We start from the raw sequence: 16,369 nt of genomic DNA, 5'->3' as shown, positions 1-16,369 counted from the left end.
TTCCTAATTCCATTTTCTTAATTGTTTTGGGTTTGTTATTGTAGGTATTTTCATTTTCTTGTGTTTCCTGCCTAGAGAAGTTCCTTTAGCTTATGTTGTAAAGCCAGTTTGGGGGGTGCTGAATTTTCTTAGCTTTTGCTTTTCTGTAAAGGTTTTAATTTCTTCCTCAAATCTGAATGAGATCCTTGCTGGGTAGAGTAATCTTGGCTTTTCTCCTTCATCACTTTAAGTATGTCCTGCCACTCGCTTCTGGCTTGCAGAGTTTCTGCTGAAAGATCAGTTGTTAACCTTATGGGGATTCCCTTATGTGTTATTCGTTGTTTTACCCTTGTTGCTTTTAATATTTGTTCTTTGTATTTAATTTTTGACAGTTTGATTAATATGTGTCTTGGAATGTTTCTCCTTGGATTTATCCTGTATGGGACTCTCTGTGCTTCCTGGACTTGATTAACTCTTTCCTTTCCCATATTAGGGAAGTTTTCAACTATAATCTCTTCAAATATTTTCTCAGTCTCTTTCTTTTTCTCTTCTTCTTCTGGGACTGCTATAATTTGAATGTTGGTGCATTTAATGTTGTCCCAGAGGTCTCTGAGTCTGTCCTCAGTTCTTTTCATTCTTTTTTCTTTATTCTGCTCTTCAGTATTTATTTCCACTATTTTATCTTCCAGGTCACTTATCTGTTCTTCTGCCTCACTTATTCTGCTATTGATCCCTTCTAGAGAATTTTTAATTTCATTTATTGTATTGTTCATCACTGTTTACTTGCTCTTTAGTTCTTTTAGGTCCTTGTTAAACGTTTCTTGTATTTTCTCCATTCTATTTCCAAGATTTTGGATCAACTTTACTATCATTAATCTGAATTCTTTTTCAGGTATACTGCCTATTTCCACTTCATTTGTTAGGTGTGGTGTTTTTTTGCCTTGCTCCTTCATCTGCTGTGTGTTTCTCTGTCTTCTTATTTTGCTTAACTTACCCTTTTTGTTTTCTCCTTTTTACAGACTGCAGGTTCATAGTTCCCATTGTTTTTGGTTTCTGTCCCCAGTATCTAAGCTTGGTTCAGTGGGTTGTGTAGGCTTCCTGGTGGAGGGCACTGGTGCCTGTGTTCTGGTGGATGAAGCTGGATCTTGTCTTTCTGGTGGACAGGTCCACGTCTGACTGTGTGTTTTGGGGTGTCTGTGGCCTTATTATGATTTTAGGCAGCATCTGTGCTAATGGATGGTGTTTTGTTCCTGTCTTGGTAGTTGTTTGGCATAGGGTGTCCAGCACTGGAGCTTGATGGGTTTTGAGTGGAGCTGGGGCTTGACGTTGAGATGGAGATATCTGTGAGATTTTCACCATTTGATATTACATGGAGCTTGGAGGTCTCTTGTGGAACAGTGTCCAGAACTTGGCTCTCCCACCTCAGTGGCACAGCCCTGACACCTTGCTGGAACACCAAGAGCATGTCCTCCACGTGGCTCAGAATAAAAGGGAGGAAAAAATGAAGGCAAGAAAGAAGATAAAATAAAATAAACAAAGAAAATAAAATAAGTTCTTAAAATAAGAAATAATTATTAAGAAAAAAATTTTAAGTAATGAAAAAAAAAAAAGACAGACAGAACCCTAAGAAAAATGGTAAAAAGCTATACAGACAAATTCACACACAGAAGCATATACATACATACTCACAAAAAGAGAAAAAGGGGAAATATATATATATATATATATATATATATATATATCTCGTTGCTCCCAAAGTCCACCTCCTCAATTTGGGATGGTTCGTTGTCTATTCAGGTATTCCACAGATGCAGGATGCATCAAGTTGATTGTGGAGATTTAATCTGCTGCTCCTGTGGCTGCTGGGAGAGATTTCCCTTTTCTTCTTTGTTTGCACAGCTCCTGGGGTTCAGCTTTGGATTTAGACCCACCTCTGTGTGTAGGTCACCTGAGGGCGTCTGTTCCCTCTCAGACAGGATGGGTTTAAAGGAGCATGTGCTTTGTGGGTTTGGCCCACACAGGCCGGGGGTAGGGAGGGGTATGGACGCGGGGTGAGCCTGTGGTGGCAGAGGCCAGCGTGACGTTTCACCAGCCTGAGGCATGCCATGTGTTCTCCTGGGGAAGTTGTTCCTGGATCACGGGACCTTGGCAATGGCGGGCTGCACAGGCTCCCGGCAGGGGAAGTGTGGAGAGTGCCCTGTGCTTGCAGACAGGCTTTTTGGTGGCTGCAGCAGCAGCCTTAGTGACTCATGCCCGTCTCTGTGGTCCAGGCTGATAGCCGCGGCTGGTGCCTGTCTCTGGAGTTCCTTTAAGTGGCGCTCTTAATCCCCTCTTCTTGTGCACCAGGAAACAAAGAGGCAAGAAAATGTCTCTTGCGTTTTTGGCAGCTCCAGACTTTTTTTCAGACTCCCTCCCAGCTAGCTGTGGTGCACTAGCTCTTTCAGGCTGTGTTCATGCAGCCAACCCCAATCCTCCCCTTGAGATCTGACCTCTGAAGCCCAAGCCTCAGCTCCCAGCCCCCACCCGCCCTGGTGGGTGAGCAGACAAGTCTGTCAGGCTGGTGAGTGCTGGTTGGCACTGATCCTCTGTGTGGGAATCTCTCCGCCTTGCCCTCCACACCCTTGTTGCTGTGCTGTCCTCCATGGCTCCAAAGCTTCCCCCCGTGCCACCTGCAGTCACCACCTGCAAAGGGGATTCCTTTCCTCTTTCACAGCTCCCTCCCCAAGGTGCAAGTCCATCCCTGTTCTTTTGTCTCTGTTTTTTCTTTTTTCTTTTGCCTTACCAAGGTACATGGGGAGTTTCTTACCTTTTGGGAAGCCTGAGGTCTCTGCTAGTGTTCAGTAGGTGTTCTGTAGGCGTTTTTCCACATGTAGATGAATTTCTGATGTATTTGTGGGGAGGGAGGTTATCTCCACATCTTACTCTTCCTCGTTCTTGAAGCTCTGCCCCGTGATTTGCATTTTCTTAATGATTAGTGATGTTTACCATCTTTTCATGTACCTGTTGGCCGTCTGTCTATTCCCATTCTCTGTCAATTTTTAAATCAAATTATTATTTTTTCTATTGAGTTGTATAAATTCTTTATATATTTTAGATATGAAACCCTTACCAGATATAAAATTTGCAAATGTTTTCTCTTGTTTAGTAATTTGCCTTTTAATTTTGTTGATAGCTTCCTTTTCTGGGAAAAAAAAACTTTTTAGTTTAATACAGTTCCATTTGTTTATTTTGCTTTTGTTGCCTTTGCTTTTTGTGTCAGGTTTAAAAAATATATTGCCACGATTGATATCAAGGAATTAGCACCTAAGTTTTCATCTAGAAGTTTTATGGTTTCCAGTTTTACGTTGTCTTTAACCTATTAATTTGTGTGTATGGTATAAGATAATGGTTCGTATTTATAATTTTGCATGTGGATGCCTCGTTTTCCCAGCACCATTTATTGAAGAGACTATCCTTTCTCTGTTGTATATTGTTGATTCCTTTGTCATAAATTAATTGACCTAGTATGTGTGGGCTTATCTCTGGGCTTTCTATTCTCTTTCATTGATTTATATGTCTATTTTTGTGTCAACACAATATTGTTTTAATTACCAAAGCTTTGTAATATGGTCTGAAATCAGGGAGCATGATGCCTCTACCTTTATTCTTTCTCAACCTAATAAAAATAAAAACCATATATTAAAAGTTCACAGCTAACATTATATTCAATGGTGAAAAGTTGAAAGCTTTCCCTCAAAGATCAGGAACAAGACAAGGATGCCCACTCTTTCTACTTTTATTCTACATAGAATTGGAAGTCCTTACCAGTTAGGTAGGAAACAATTAGGAAAAAAAAAATAATAAAAGGCATCCAAATTGGAAAGAAAGAAGTAAAACTCTCACTATTGCCAATGAGGCAATATTATACATAAGAAACCCTAAGGACTTCATCAAAAAAACTATTAGAGCTAATAAATTCAGTAAAGTTACAAAAATATTTTGAATATCTTCATCATTTATTTTTATATATTTTAAGTTTATTTTGGTGTTCTGTTTTGCTTAACACATTTTTCTGTGATGTTCATTTACTTTTGTGATGTGATCTCTATATTTGCATTGCACTGTAGAGGATTATATAAATATAATGCTCAATTTTGAGATAAAAGATAAAAATATAAGCATTGGAATGGATAGGGGAATTTATAGATAATAGATATAAATTTTTAATTTGTTCATCCACTTAAATAATCATAATAATAATTGGGGTAACAAATAATTCATTTAATGTTCACCACAACCCTCTGAGGCAGATGATATTATTATTCCTTTTTTACAAATGAGGTAACTGAGGCAGAAAAAAGCTAAGAAATATATCAAGTTCACAGAGCTGAGAATTGGTAGATTGAGAGTTTATGTAAATATTGTCACAAAAAATGGAATGATTTAAAATGAGGACATGTGCTAACATAAAAAGAAAGTCCAGAGGGAGAGAATACATCCTCAGAATGGAAAAAAAAAATACCATGTCTAAACCTGCATCTTTTTTTTCTGGCTGTCAAAGTAGCAAGCTACTTTATAAGAATATTGACTCTAGTGGGTTCTCAAGTCTAATCATATTTCTCAAATTTGTTCTTTATAAATGTTATGATTTTACATTAAAGCTGCATGTTATTTAATAAGCAAAACTGATACTGACCTTTGTAATATAAACGTCAATGGTAGAAAATTTAGAAAACTGCCAAAACTTAAAAAAGTAAATTTAAAAAATGGTGTATAGGGGAGTGAGGGGGAAGATGGCGGAAGAGTAAGAAGCGGAAATCACCTTCCTCCCCACAGATACACCAGAAATGCATCTACACATGAAACAACTCTTAAAGAACACCTACTGAACGCTGGCAGAAGACCTCAGACCTCCCAAAAGGCAAGAAACTCCCCACAGACCAGGGTAGGGCAAAAGAAAAAAGAATAAACAGAGACAAAAACAATAGGGACGGGACCTGCACCAGTGGGAGGGAGCTGTGAAGGAGGAAAGGTTTCCACACAGTAGGAAGCCCCTTCATGGGTGGAGACTGCAGTGGCGGCATGGGTGGAGACTGCGGTGGTGGAGGGAGGAAGCTTCGGAGCTGCGGAGGAGAGATCAGCAACAAGGGTGCAGAGGGCAAAGTGGAGAGGTTCCTGCACAAAGGATCGGTGCTGACTGGCACTCACCAGCCTGAGAGGCTTCTCTGCTCACCCGCCAGGGTGGGCAGGGGCTGGGAGCTGAGGCTGCAGCTTCAGTTGGAACACAGAGAGAGGACTGGGATTGGCGGCATGAACACAGCCTGCAGGGGTTAGTGCACCACAGCTAGCCAGGAGGGAGTCCGGGGAAAATCTGGACCTGCCGAAGATGCAAGAGAATTTTTCTTCCCTCTTTGATTCCTGGTGCGTGAGGAGAGGGGATTAAGAGCACTGCTTAAAGGAGCTGCAGAGATGGGTACGAGCTGTGGCTAACAGCACAGACCACAGAGACGTGCATGAGATGCTAAGGCTGCTGCTGCTGCCACCAAGAGGCCTGTGTGCGAGCACAGGTCATAATCCACACCACCCCTCCAGGGAGCCTGTGCAGACCGCCACTGCCAGGGTCCCATGATCCAGGGACAACTTCCCCAGGAGAACGCACGGGGCATGTCAGGCTGGTGCAACGTCATGCTGGCTTCTGCCATTGCAGGCTCACCCCACATTCTGTACCCCTCCCTCCCCACAGCCTGAGAGAGCCAGAGCCCCTGAATCAGTTGCTCCTTTAACTCCGTTCTCTCTGAGAGAAGAAAAAACGCACTCAGGCGACCTACACGCAGAGGCAGGGCCAAGTCCAAAGCTGAGTCCCGGCAGCTGTGAGAACAAAGAAGAGAAAGGGAAATATCTCCCAGCAGCCTCAGGAGCAGCGGATTAAATCTCCATAATCAACGTGATATACCCTGCATCTGTGGAATAGATGAATAGACAAGGAATCATCCCAAATTGAGGAGGTGGACTTTGAGAGCAATATTTATTATTTTTTACACTTTTCCTCTGTTGAGAGTGTGTATGTGTATCCTTCTGTGTGAGATTTTGTCTGTATAGCTTTGCTTTCACCATTTGTCCTAGGGTTCTATCCGTCCATTTCTTTTGTTTGTTTGGTTTTTTTACTTAAAAAAATTTTTTTTTCTTAATAATTATTTTTTATTTTAACAACTTTATTTTATCTTACTTTATTTTATTTTGTCCACTTTCTTTCTTTGTTTCTTTCTCTCTACTTTTTCTCCATTTTATTCTGAGCCATGTGGAAGAAAGGCTTTTGATGCTACAGCCAGGAGTCAGTGCTGTGCCTCTGCAGTGGAAGAGCCAACTTCAGGGCACTGGTCTACAAGAAAACTCCTAGCTCCATATAATATCAAATGGTGAAAATCTCCCAGAGATCTCCATCTCAACACCAGCACCCAGCTTCACTCAACGACCAGCAAGATACAGTGCTGGACACCCTATGCCAAACAACTAGCAAGACAGGAAGACAACCACATCCATTAGCAGAGAGGCTACCTAAAATCATAATAAGTCCACAGAAACCCCAAAACACATGACCAGACGTGGACCTGCCCACCAGAAAGAAAAGATCCAGCCTCATCCACCAGAGCACAGGCACTAGTCCCTTCCATCAGGAAGCCTACACAACCCACTGAACTAACTTCAGCCACTGGGGACAGACACCAAAAACAACAGGAACTATGAACCTGCAGTCTGCAAATAGGAGACCCCAAACACAGTAAGATAAGCAAAATGAGAAGACAGAAAAACACACAGCACATGAAGGAGCAAGATAAAAACCCACCAGACCTAAAAAATGAAGAGGAAATAGGCAGTCTACCTGAAAAAGAATTCAGAATAATGATAGTAAAGATGATCCAAAATCTTGGAAATAGAATACAGAAAATGCAAGAAACATTTAACAAGGACTTAGAAGAACTAAAGATGAAACAAGCAATGATGAATAACACAATAAATGAAATTAAAAGTACTCTAGATGGGATCAATAGCAGCATAACTGAGGCAGAAGAACGGATAAGTGACCTGGAAGATAAAATAGTAGAAATAACTACTGCAGAGTAGAATAAAGAATGAAAAGAACTGAGGACAGTCTCACAGACCTCTGGGACAACATTAAATGCACCAACATTCGAATTATAGCAGTCCCAGAAGAAGAAGAAAAAAAGAAAGGGACTGAGAAAATATTTGAAGAGATTAGAGTTGAAAACTTCCCTATTATGGGAAAGGAAACAGTTAACCCAGTGCAGGAAGCACAGAGAGTCCCATACAGGATAAATACAAGGAGAAATATACCAAGACACATATTAATCAAACTGTCAAAAATTAAATACAAAGAAAACATATTAAAAGCAGCAAGGGAAAAATAACACACAAGGGAATCCCTATAAGGTTAACTGCTGATCTTTCAGCAGAAACTCTGCAAACCAGAAGGGATGGGCAAGACATATTTAAATTGATGAAGGAGAAAAACCTGCAACCAATATTACTCTACCCAGCAAGGATCTCGTTCAGATTTGATGGAGAAATTAAAAGCTTTATAGACAAGCAAAAGCTGAGACAGTTCAGCACCACCAAACCAGCTTTACAACAAATGCTAAAGGACTTTCTCTAGGCAAGAAACACAGGAGGAGGAAACGACCTACAATAACACACCCCAAAAAATTAAGAAAATGGGAATAGGAACATACAGATCGATAATTACCTTAAATGTAAATGGATTAAATGCTCCCACCAAAAGACACAGACTGGCTGAATGGATACAAAAACAAGACCCATATATATGCTGTCTACAAGACACCCACTTCAGACCTAGAGACACATACAGACTGAAAGGAAAGAGATGGAAAAATATATTACATACAAATGGAAATGAAAAAAAGCTTGAGTAGCAATTCTCATATCAGACAAAATAAACTTTAAAATAAAGACTTTTAGAAGAGACAAAGAAGGACACTACATAATGATCAAGGGATCGATCCAAGAAGAAGATATAGCAATTGTAAGTATTTATGCACCCAACATAGGAGCACCTCAATACATAAGGCAAATACGAACAGCCATAAAAGGGGAAATTGACATTAACACATTCATAGTAGGGGACATTAACACCCCACTTTCACCAAAGGACAGATCATCCAAAATGAAAAGAAAACACAAGCTTTAAATGATACATTAAACAAGATGGACTTAATTGATATTTATAGGACATTCCATCAAAAACAACAGAATACACATTTTTCTCAAGTGCTCATGGAACATTCTCCAGGATAGATCATCTCTTGGGTCACAAATCAAGCCTTGGTAAATTTAAGAAAATTGAAATTGTATCAAGTATCTTTCCTGAACACAACACTATGATACTAGATATCTATTACAGGAAAAGATCTGTAAAAAATACAGAAACATGGAGGCTAAACAATACATTACTTAATAACGAAGTGATTACTGAAGAAATCAAAGAGGAAATCAAAAAATACCTAGAAACAAATGACAATGGAGTCACAACAACTCAAAACCTACGGGATGCAGCTAAAGCACTTCTAAGAGGGAACTTTATAGCAATACAATCCTACCTTAAGAAACAGGAAACATATCGAATAAACAACCTAGACTTGCACCTAAAGCTATTAGAGAAAGAAGAACAACAACAAAAAAAAACCTCCAAGTTTAGCAGAAGGAAAGAAATCATAAAGATCAGATCAGAAATAAATGAAAAAGAAGTGAAGTAAATGATAGCAAAGATCAATACAACTAAAACCTGGTTCTTTGAGAAGATAAACAAAATTGATAAACCATTAGCCAGACTCCTCAAGAAAAAAAAGAAGACTCAATCAATAGAATAAGAAATGAAAAAGGAGAAGTAACAATTGACACTGCAGAAATACAAAAGATCATGAGAGATTACTACAAGCAACTCTATGCCAATAAAATGGACAACCTGGAAGAAATGGACAAATTCTTAGAAATGCACAAACTGCAAAGACTGAATCAGGAAGAAATAGAAAATATGAACAGACCAATCACAAGCACTGAAATTGAAGCTGTGATTTAAAATTTTTCAAGAAACAGAAGCCCAAGACCAGATGGCTTCACAGGCAAATTCTATCAAACATTCAGAGAAGAGCTAACACCTATCCTTCTCAAAATATCCCAAAATGTAGCAGAGGGAGGAACACTCCTAAACTCATTCTACAAGGCCACCATCACCTTGATACCAAAACCAGAGAAGGATGCCACATAGAAAGAAAACTACAGGCCTATATCACTGATGAACAAAGATGCAAAAATCCTTAACAAAATACTAGCAAACAGATTCCAAAAGCACATTAAAAGGATCATACTCCATGATTAAGTGGGGTTTATCCCAGGAATGCAAGGATTCTTCAATATACGCAAATCAATCAATGTGATACACCATATTAACAAATTGAAGGAGAAAAACCATATGGTCATCTCAATAGATGCAGAGAAAGCTTTCAACAAAATTCAACACCCATTTATAATTAAAAAAACCCTACAGAAAGTAGGCATAGAAGGAAGTTTCCTCAACATAATAAAGGCCATATATGACAAACCCACAGTCAACATCGTCCTCAATGCTGAAAAACTAAAAGCATTTCCACTAAGATCAGGAACAAGACAGGTTGCCCACTCTCACCACTCTTATTCAACATAGTTTTGGAAGTTTTAGCCACAGCAATCAGAGAAGATAAAAAAATAAAAGGAATCCAAATCAGAAAAGAAGACGTAAAGCTGTCACTGTTTGCAGATGACATGATAGTATATATAGAGAATCCTAAAGATGCTACCAGAAAACTACTAGAGCTAATCACTGAAGTTGGTAAAGTAGCAGGATAGAAAATTAATGCAAAGAAATCTCTGGCATTCCTATACACTAATGATGAAAAATCTGAAAGTGAAATTAAGAAAACACTCCCATTTACCATTGCAACAAAAAGAATAAAATATCTAGGAATAAACCTACCTAAGGAGTCAAAAGACCTGTATGCAGAAAATTATAAGACACTGATGAAAGAAATTAAAGATGATACAAATAGATGGAGAGATATACCATGTTCTTAGATTGGAAGAATCAACATTGTGAAAATTACTCTACTACCCAAAGCAATCTATAGATTCAATGCAATCCCTATCAAACTACCACTGGCATTTTTCACAGAACTAAAACAAAAATTTCACAGTTTGTATGGAAACACAAAAGACCCGAATAGCCAAAGCAATCTTGAGAACGAAAAACGGAGCTGGAGGAATCAGGCTCCCTGACTTCAGACTCTACTACAAAGCTACAGTAATCAAGACAGTATGGTACTGGCACAAAAACAGAAAGATAGATCAATGGAACAAGATAGAAAGCCCAGAGATAAACCCATGCACATATGGTCACCATATCTTTGATAAAGGAGGTAGGAATATAAAGTGGAGAAAGGACAGCCTCTTCAATAAGTGGTGCTGGGAAAAGTGGAGAGGTACATGTCAAAGTATGAGATTAGATCACTCCCTAACAGCATACACAAAAATAAGCCCAAAATGGATTAAGGACCTAAATGTAAGGCCAGAAACTATCAAATTCTTAGAAGAAAACATAGGCAGAAGACTCTATGACATAAATCACAGCAAGATCCTTTTTGATCCACTTCCTAGAGAAATGGAAATAAAAACAAAAATAAACAAATGGGACCTAATAAAACTTAAAAGCTTTTGTACAGCAAAGGAAACCATAAAAAAGACCAAAAGACAACCCTCAGAATGAGAGAAAATAGTTGCACGTGAAACAACGGACAAAGGATTAATCTCCAAAAATTTACAAGCAGCTCATGCAGCTCAATAACAAAAACCCCCAAAAAACCCAATCCAAAAATGGACAGAAGACATAAGTAGACATTTCTCCAAAGAAAATATATAGACTGCCAACAAATACATGAAAGAATGCTCAACATCATTAATCATTAGAGAAATGCAAATCAAAACTACAATGAGATATAATTTCACACCAGTCAGAATGGCCATCATCAAAAAATCTAGAAACAATAAATGCTGGAGAGGGTGTGGGGAAAAGGGAACACTCTTGCACTGTTGGTGGGAATGTGAATTGGTACAGCCACTATGGAGAACAGTATGGAGGTTCCTTAGAAAACTACAAATAGAACTACCATATGACCCAGCAATCCCACTACTGAGCATATACCCTGAGAAAACCATAATTCAAAAAGTGTCATGTACCAAAATGTTCATTGCAGCTCTACATACAATAGCCAGGAGATGGAAACAACCTAAGTGTCCATCATCGGATGAATGGATAAAGAAGATGTGGCACATATATACAGTGAAATATTACTCAGCCATAAAAAGAAACGAAATTGAGCTATTTGTAATGAGGTGGATGGACCCAGAGTCTGTCATACAGAGTGAAGTAAGTCAGAAAGAGAAAGACAAATACCGTATGCTAACACATATATATGGAATTTTTTAAAAAATGTCATGAAGAACCTAGAGGCACGGCAGGAATAAAGACACAGACCTACTAGAGAATGTACTTGAGGATATGCGGAGGGGGAAGGGACATGACAAAGTGACATGTGAGACATGACAAAGTGAGAGAGTGGCATGGACATATATACACTACCAAAAGTAAAATAGATAGCTAGTGGGAAGCAGCCGCATAGCACAGGGAGATCAGCTTGGTGCTTTGTGACCACCTAGATGGGTGGGATAGGGAGGTTGGGAGGGAGGGAGATGCAAGAGGGAAGAGATATGGGAACATATGTATATGTAAAACTGATTCACTTTGGTATAAAGCAGAAACTAACCATCGTAAAGCAATTATAATCAAATAAAGATGTAAAAAAAAAAGAAAAAAGAAAACTTGAACAATTGGTGATTTTTTTTGATGTTTTAGTTTAAATTTTATTTCCTGCCCCCAAACATCCATTTAGCCCCCAGGAGAAGGAAAAGGGAATGTGACTAGCAATAGAGAGAAACTTTCTTCACAACAATGGCCATGGCAAGCTTAGGCACATTTGGTGAAATATCTCTGGGAAGTACTGGTAGAGGGATAAAAGCCAAAATGGCACAGAAGCATTGCTTGCTATGCATTTCCAGGCTCTGCCTTCTTTCTCATCTCTTGGTGGCAGTTGTAGGAAGAGGAGAAAAGGTTAAACATTTTTATAAACCGGCAGAATAAGCTTATAACATCCTCTCACTATCTCTGCATAGGTTTTAGTCTCTGCAGCACTACATAAGCTTTGCCCAAAGTAATGAACAGTTGAAAGTCAAATGTAATACTTCACCAAACAACTTAAAAACGCTTGCACACTGGAAAGGATTAAGTTGCAGAGAATACAAATGGACCCAGAGCAACTTTTGCCAAAAGAGAATATTGTGCTAAATGTATAGCCATAGCTCTTTTCCATATGAAGAAACAGTCAGAAGGATAAAAGAACTTGGTCAAAATCACACAAGTAAGTAGGACAGAATCTGGTCTGTCTGTCGTAAGGGTTGTGCTCTTTAACCACCAGGTTAGCTTTTCTCAAATCTGACTTATGCATAGAATAACTATACACCTCTGTTTGTCTTGAATATTCCCTGTTTATAGGTATGCCTGCTGAAGTTTTTAATATTGCCCACTTTGACTCCCAAAAGCAACCGAGAATACACAATAATTTGGTCACTCTATACATGGACCACTGTGCTGGGACTGCCTAGGAAACTTATTAAAAGTGCAGCTTCCTGAGCCCTACTCCACATCTAGATAAGTTTTCTTAGGGTTGGCTCAAGAATCCAGGCACAAGTCTTTTTAAGTGCTTTTGTGGAACCCCCCAGGTGAGTCTCTCGCTCTTGTAGTTAATAAACCATTTATTCTGCCTCCCACAGATGCCCAGCCAGGTCTTGTTAAGGTAGCAGTCCCCCCACCACATCAGAGGGATGCTCCCAGCCCAGTAACCTCTGGAGCCTTGGAGAATCTGAATGGTCTCATGCTGGTGCACCTGCCATGACAAACCTCCTCCACAGCATTCCCTTTCACATTTTACATTCTACCACTCCCATAGGCAGTCTGCTCCAATGAGGCCTGACTTCATCTGTCCTAACATGCACCCACTGATTCAAGCAGTTTAGGAATAGAAGTTGCTGTGGTTCTCAAACAGGGTACCTCAACCTCTAAAATGGTAGTCGAAACAGTCTCTACCTCATGGGCACATCGCCTCTGCAACAGCCCCAATAAAGGAATGTCCCATCGTTGCTTTTTCAAGGTCCGCAACAGGGAGTCCCGTCCTAAAGAAGGTTGTCTCTCATTGCCACACTATCAAAGCCTTCCCAAGTGTTCCTTCCTGTGGGCCTGATCAGGCTAAGGGCAGAGTTGTCTCTTTCCTTCTCTGAGTCGGACCAAATCGTCTTAGTAACACCTCTTCACACTGTTGACCATGTTTTCACGGGGGCTGCTGAGCTTTCATCTCATAATTTCATGGTAGAGAGACAGAGGATCCTAATGGTTTTTACTTCTAGGAGAGAGGGGACTGTAGTGATTATGTTGTCATTTTGTATTATGTCCTTTTGTCATTAATTTGTTTTCAATTTCATGTTAAAATGGGCCCACCATTCCCACTTTGTGACATCATTCAGCACTCTCATTTTGCACCTTTAACATCTCTCTCAGTATCACGTGGAAATGTTTGAAATGGCATGAGCTTGTCCTCACATTCGTATCAGCTGTAAACCCGGAGCCCCAACATGAACCTAACCATTGAGAAGAACACCTCTCCACTACCTGTGTAACACTGGGTAGGCCACTTAACTTCTTGGTATTTTTAAGTCCTCAATTGTAAAAATGTGAGAGTGCTATGAATTTATATTTGGGGCAGATCAAGGTTGAGAAGAGTGTGTATTTGCTTTTATTCTTCCAAACTGGAATGTCTTCCCTCTCTTCTCCATGGGTCCAAATCTCACTTGTCCTTCAGGCCGACTGCCAAGGAACCTTCCCTGATTCCCCAGTCCACACAAATCTCTGCCTCTTAGGGTCAGTGCCATACAACCTAGCTGTCTCTTATGTTAATCTTGCCTCTCAAGCAAATCTCACTCTTGCCCTCCTGTGGCCCCTGGGGCTGTGCCAGCTCACCAGTACGACCCACCTGGGGTGTCTACTAGACTAGGGCATGGATGGGGAAGCCCAGGTGTGAGGGCCAAGGCAGAGTACCTCTGCCTCTACCCTGTTCTCCTCCACAAAACTGCCCCTCCTCCTGAAGCCTACCCCTCAAGTCAAAGGTTCCATATATGACCTCAATGGGTCGTGATGCTCTCACAGGCCTTCTGACAGTTTCTGTGGCAGGGTAACTATAGAAACGTGCTGCCCCCAGAGAAATTTCCCTACCAGTTCTCCATCAGACACCAATCTCTTTGGTTGTCTGAGAATATCTGACCATATAGTCTATATGTTCTCTAACCAGTGCTCTGATCCCTGGGTGGGCAGTGCAGCAGGTACACACAGACCGAGCATCTCTACAGGAGATATGGGGTACACACAACGTCACCTGGCTGGCACATGTTCCTGTGGGGCTTGCCAACTACATACATCTGAGCACTTTCCCAGATGTAAGTAATATAAGTGACCTGGGACACTTTCAGGGACCCACAGTGCTCACTGCTGAGGACAAATGAAAGGTCATCCCTGGACAAGGGTGCAGGACGGTTCTGAGCTTTTTAAATGTAGCCTTCCCCTTTGGGCTACAGGATGCTTCCATTCAGACCCTTTCCTGATTGGCCTCTTAACAAAAGACAAGTGCAATTTTGTTGGCAAACGGTAAACAGAGCAGTTTGAGGGGGAGAGCCACTCTTGAATCGCACCTTCAAACACAGACACCTCTGTGCTGTCATGTAGACGTCTATATCCGTCCCCTCAGACACATCCCATACTGAGTTGCTGAGTACTAGGGGAGAGGGTGGTGCCATATTGATGGGAAGACCGGAAGAACGAAGGGGGTGTGATGAAGTGCTAACGAGACTGGAGGGCTGAGGAGATGGTGTCCCAGGAAGCTGGGTTGGTGTGAGCCTAGACTTGGTACCCAGAACCCGGTTCTGAGTCTCCTGATAACTCTGCCTCAGGATTTGGCCTTCTTCTAATCTACGTAACAGTATCAGAGGGCTAGAGTTCAGTGTGGTTGAAACAGGCAGTATAAATGGGGCCCAAGAGGGGTTGCCAAGGTGGGTGGGGTTCTAAACCAATTTATATTAGATTATTTTTTTTCCCAAAACTTGAAAGACATTTTCATTAAAACCTCAGAAGTGACAGACTGCAAGAGATATTTTCTCTGTTGTGGAAGGGAGACATGGAGAGGATCATGATTGCAATTTCTTTCGGGTTCTACTGTTTTCCCTGGGAACAGTCAAGAGACTTCCTCATCTGCTGCAGCCGTAGGCTCTGGGGAGGGCTTTTGCAGCCAGTGTCCCTTCTCTAGGGACTCATAGAGGTGATGGTCCAAGGCTGTGTTTTGGATGTCAAGTAGATTAAAGGTCTTCAGCCAGAAACTGGGAGAGACATGAGAGAGGGCAATACTGGCAGGAGACAGTGCACAGCAGAAGTGACTGATCATTTCTGATTCTCTTTGTAGCAGCAGTGGCTCCCATTTCTCCTCCTACACCTGGTCACTACCATGTCCTCTACCGAGGGTGTGGAGAAATGCAATTGGGCCAGCATGGGGAGACATACTGCCTGGTTGGTGGCTACCGTGTCTACGGGGATGTTGCTTTGGCCATGCCAGCAAAGGTGGAAGCAGAGAAGCAAGTCCCCAGACGTGGTCCCAAAAGAAATCACGCTCCGGAAAGGTCGGACAAAGACCTGGGTTTCCCCAGACCCAAAATCCGGCGATTGAAGCATTCAAGCAGCTCAGGAATACAAGGTGCTTTGATTCTCAAGCAGCGTGACCCAACATCTGGGCATATCCCCTCTGCAACAGCCCCAGTAAACGAATGTCCCATCTTTGCTTTTTCAAGGTCGGCAACAGGGAGTCCCCTCCTAAAGAAAGTTCTCTCTCATTGCCACACTATCAAAGACTGCCCCAAATGTGATTCCTTCCTCTGGGCCTGATCAGGCTAAGGGAAGTGTTGTCTCTTTCCTTCTCTGAGTCGGACCAAATCGTCTTAGAAACACCTTTTCACACTGTTGACCATGTTTTTCATGGGGGCTGCTGCTGAGCCTTTATCTCATCCTTTCATCGTGGAGAGAGAGAGGATTCTAATGATGTTTACTTCTAGGGGAGAGGGGAGTGTAATGATTATGCTGTCATTTTGTATTATGTCCTTTTGTCATGAATTTGTTAAAATGGGTCCAGCATTCCCACTT

General features: G+C 41.0%; 1 protein-coding gene across 1 annotated transcript; it reads left to right on the top strand.

Moving 5' to 3' along the window:
- The first annotated feature begins 4,751 nt into the window (after nt 1-4,751).
- Nucleotides 4,752-16,114, top strand: LOC114895334 (DPEP2 neighbor protein-like). The gene is made up of 3 exons (XM_029222631.1): nt 4,752-4,762; nt 14,336-14,508; nt 15,639-16,114. The coding sequence occupies exons 1-3, from the start codon at nt 4,752-4,754 to the stop codon at nt 16,112-16,114; spliced, it is 660 nt and encodes a 219-aa protein (XP_029078464.1).
- Nucleotides 16,115-16,369: the final 255 nt, after the last annotated feature.

The sequence above is a fragment of the Monodon monoceros genome, unplaced genomic scaffold (genome assembly GCF_005190385.1).
Source record: "Monodon monoceros isolate NGI ecotype Baffin Bay Population unplaced genomic scaffold, NGI_Narwhal_1 Super_Scaffold_14, whole genome shotgun sequence".
NCBI classification, from domain to species: domain Eukaryota; kingdom Metazoa; phylum Chordata; class Mammalia; order Artiodactyla; family Monodontidae; genus Monodon; species Monodon monoceros.
This window is presented reverse-complemented; position numbering and strand designations above follow the sequence as displayed.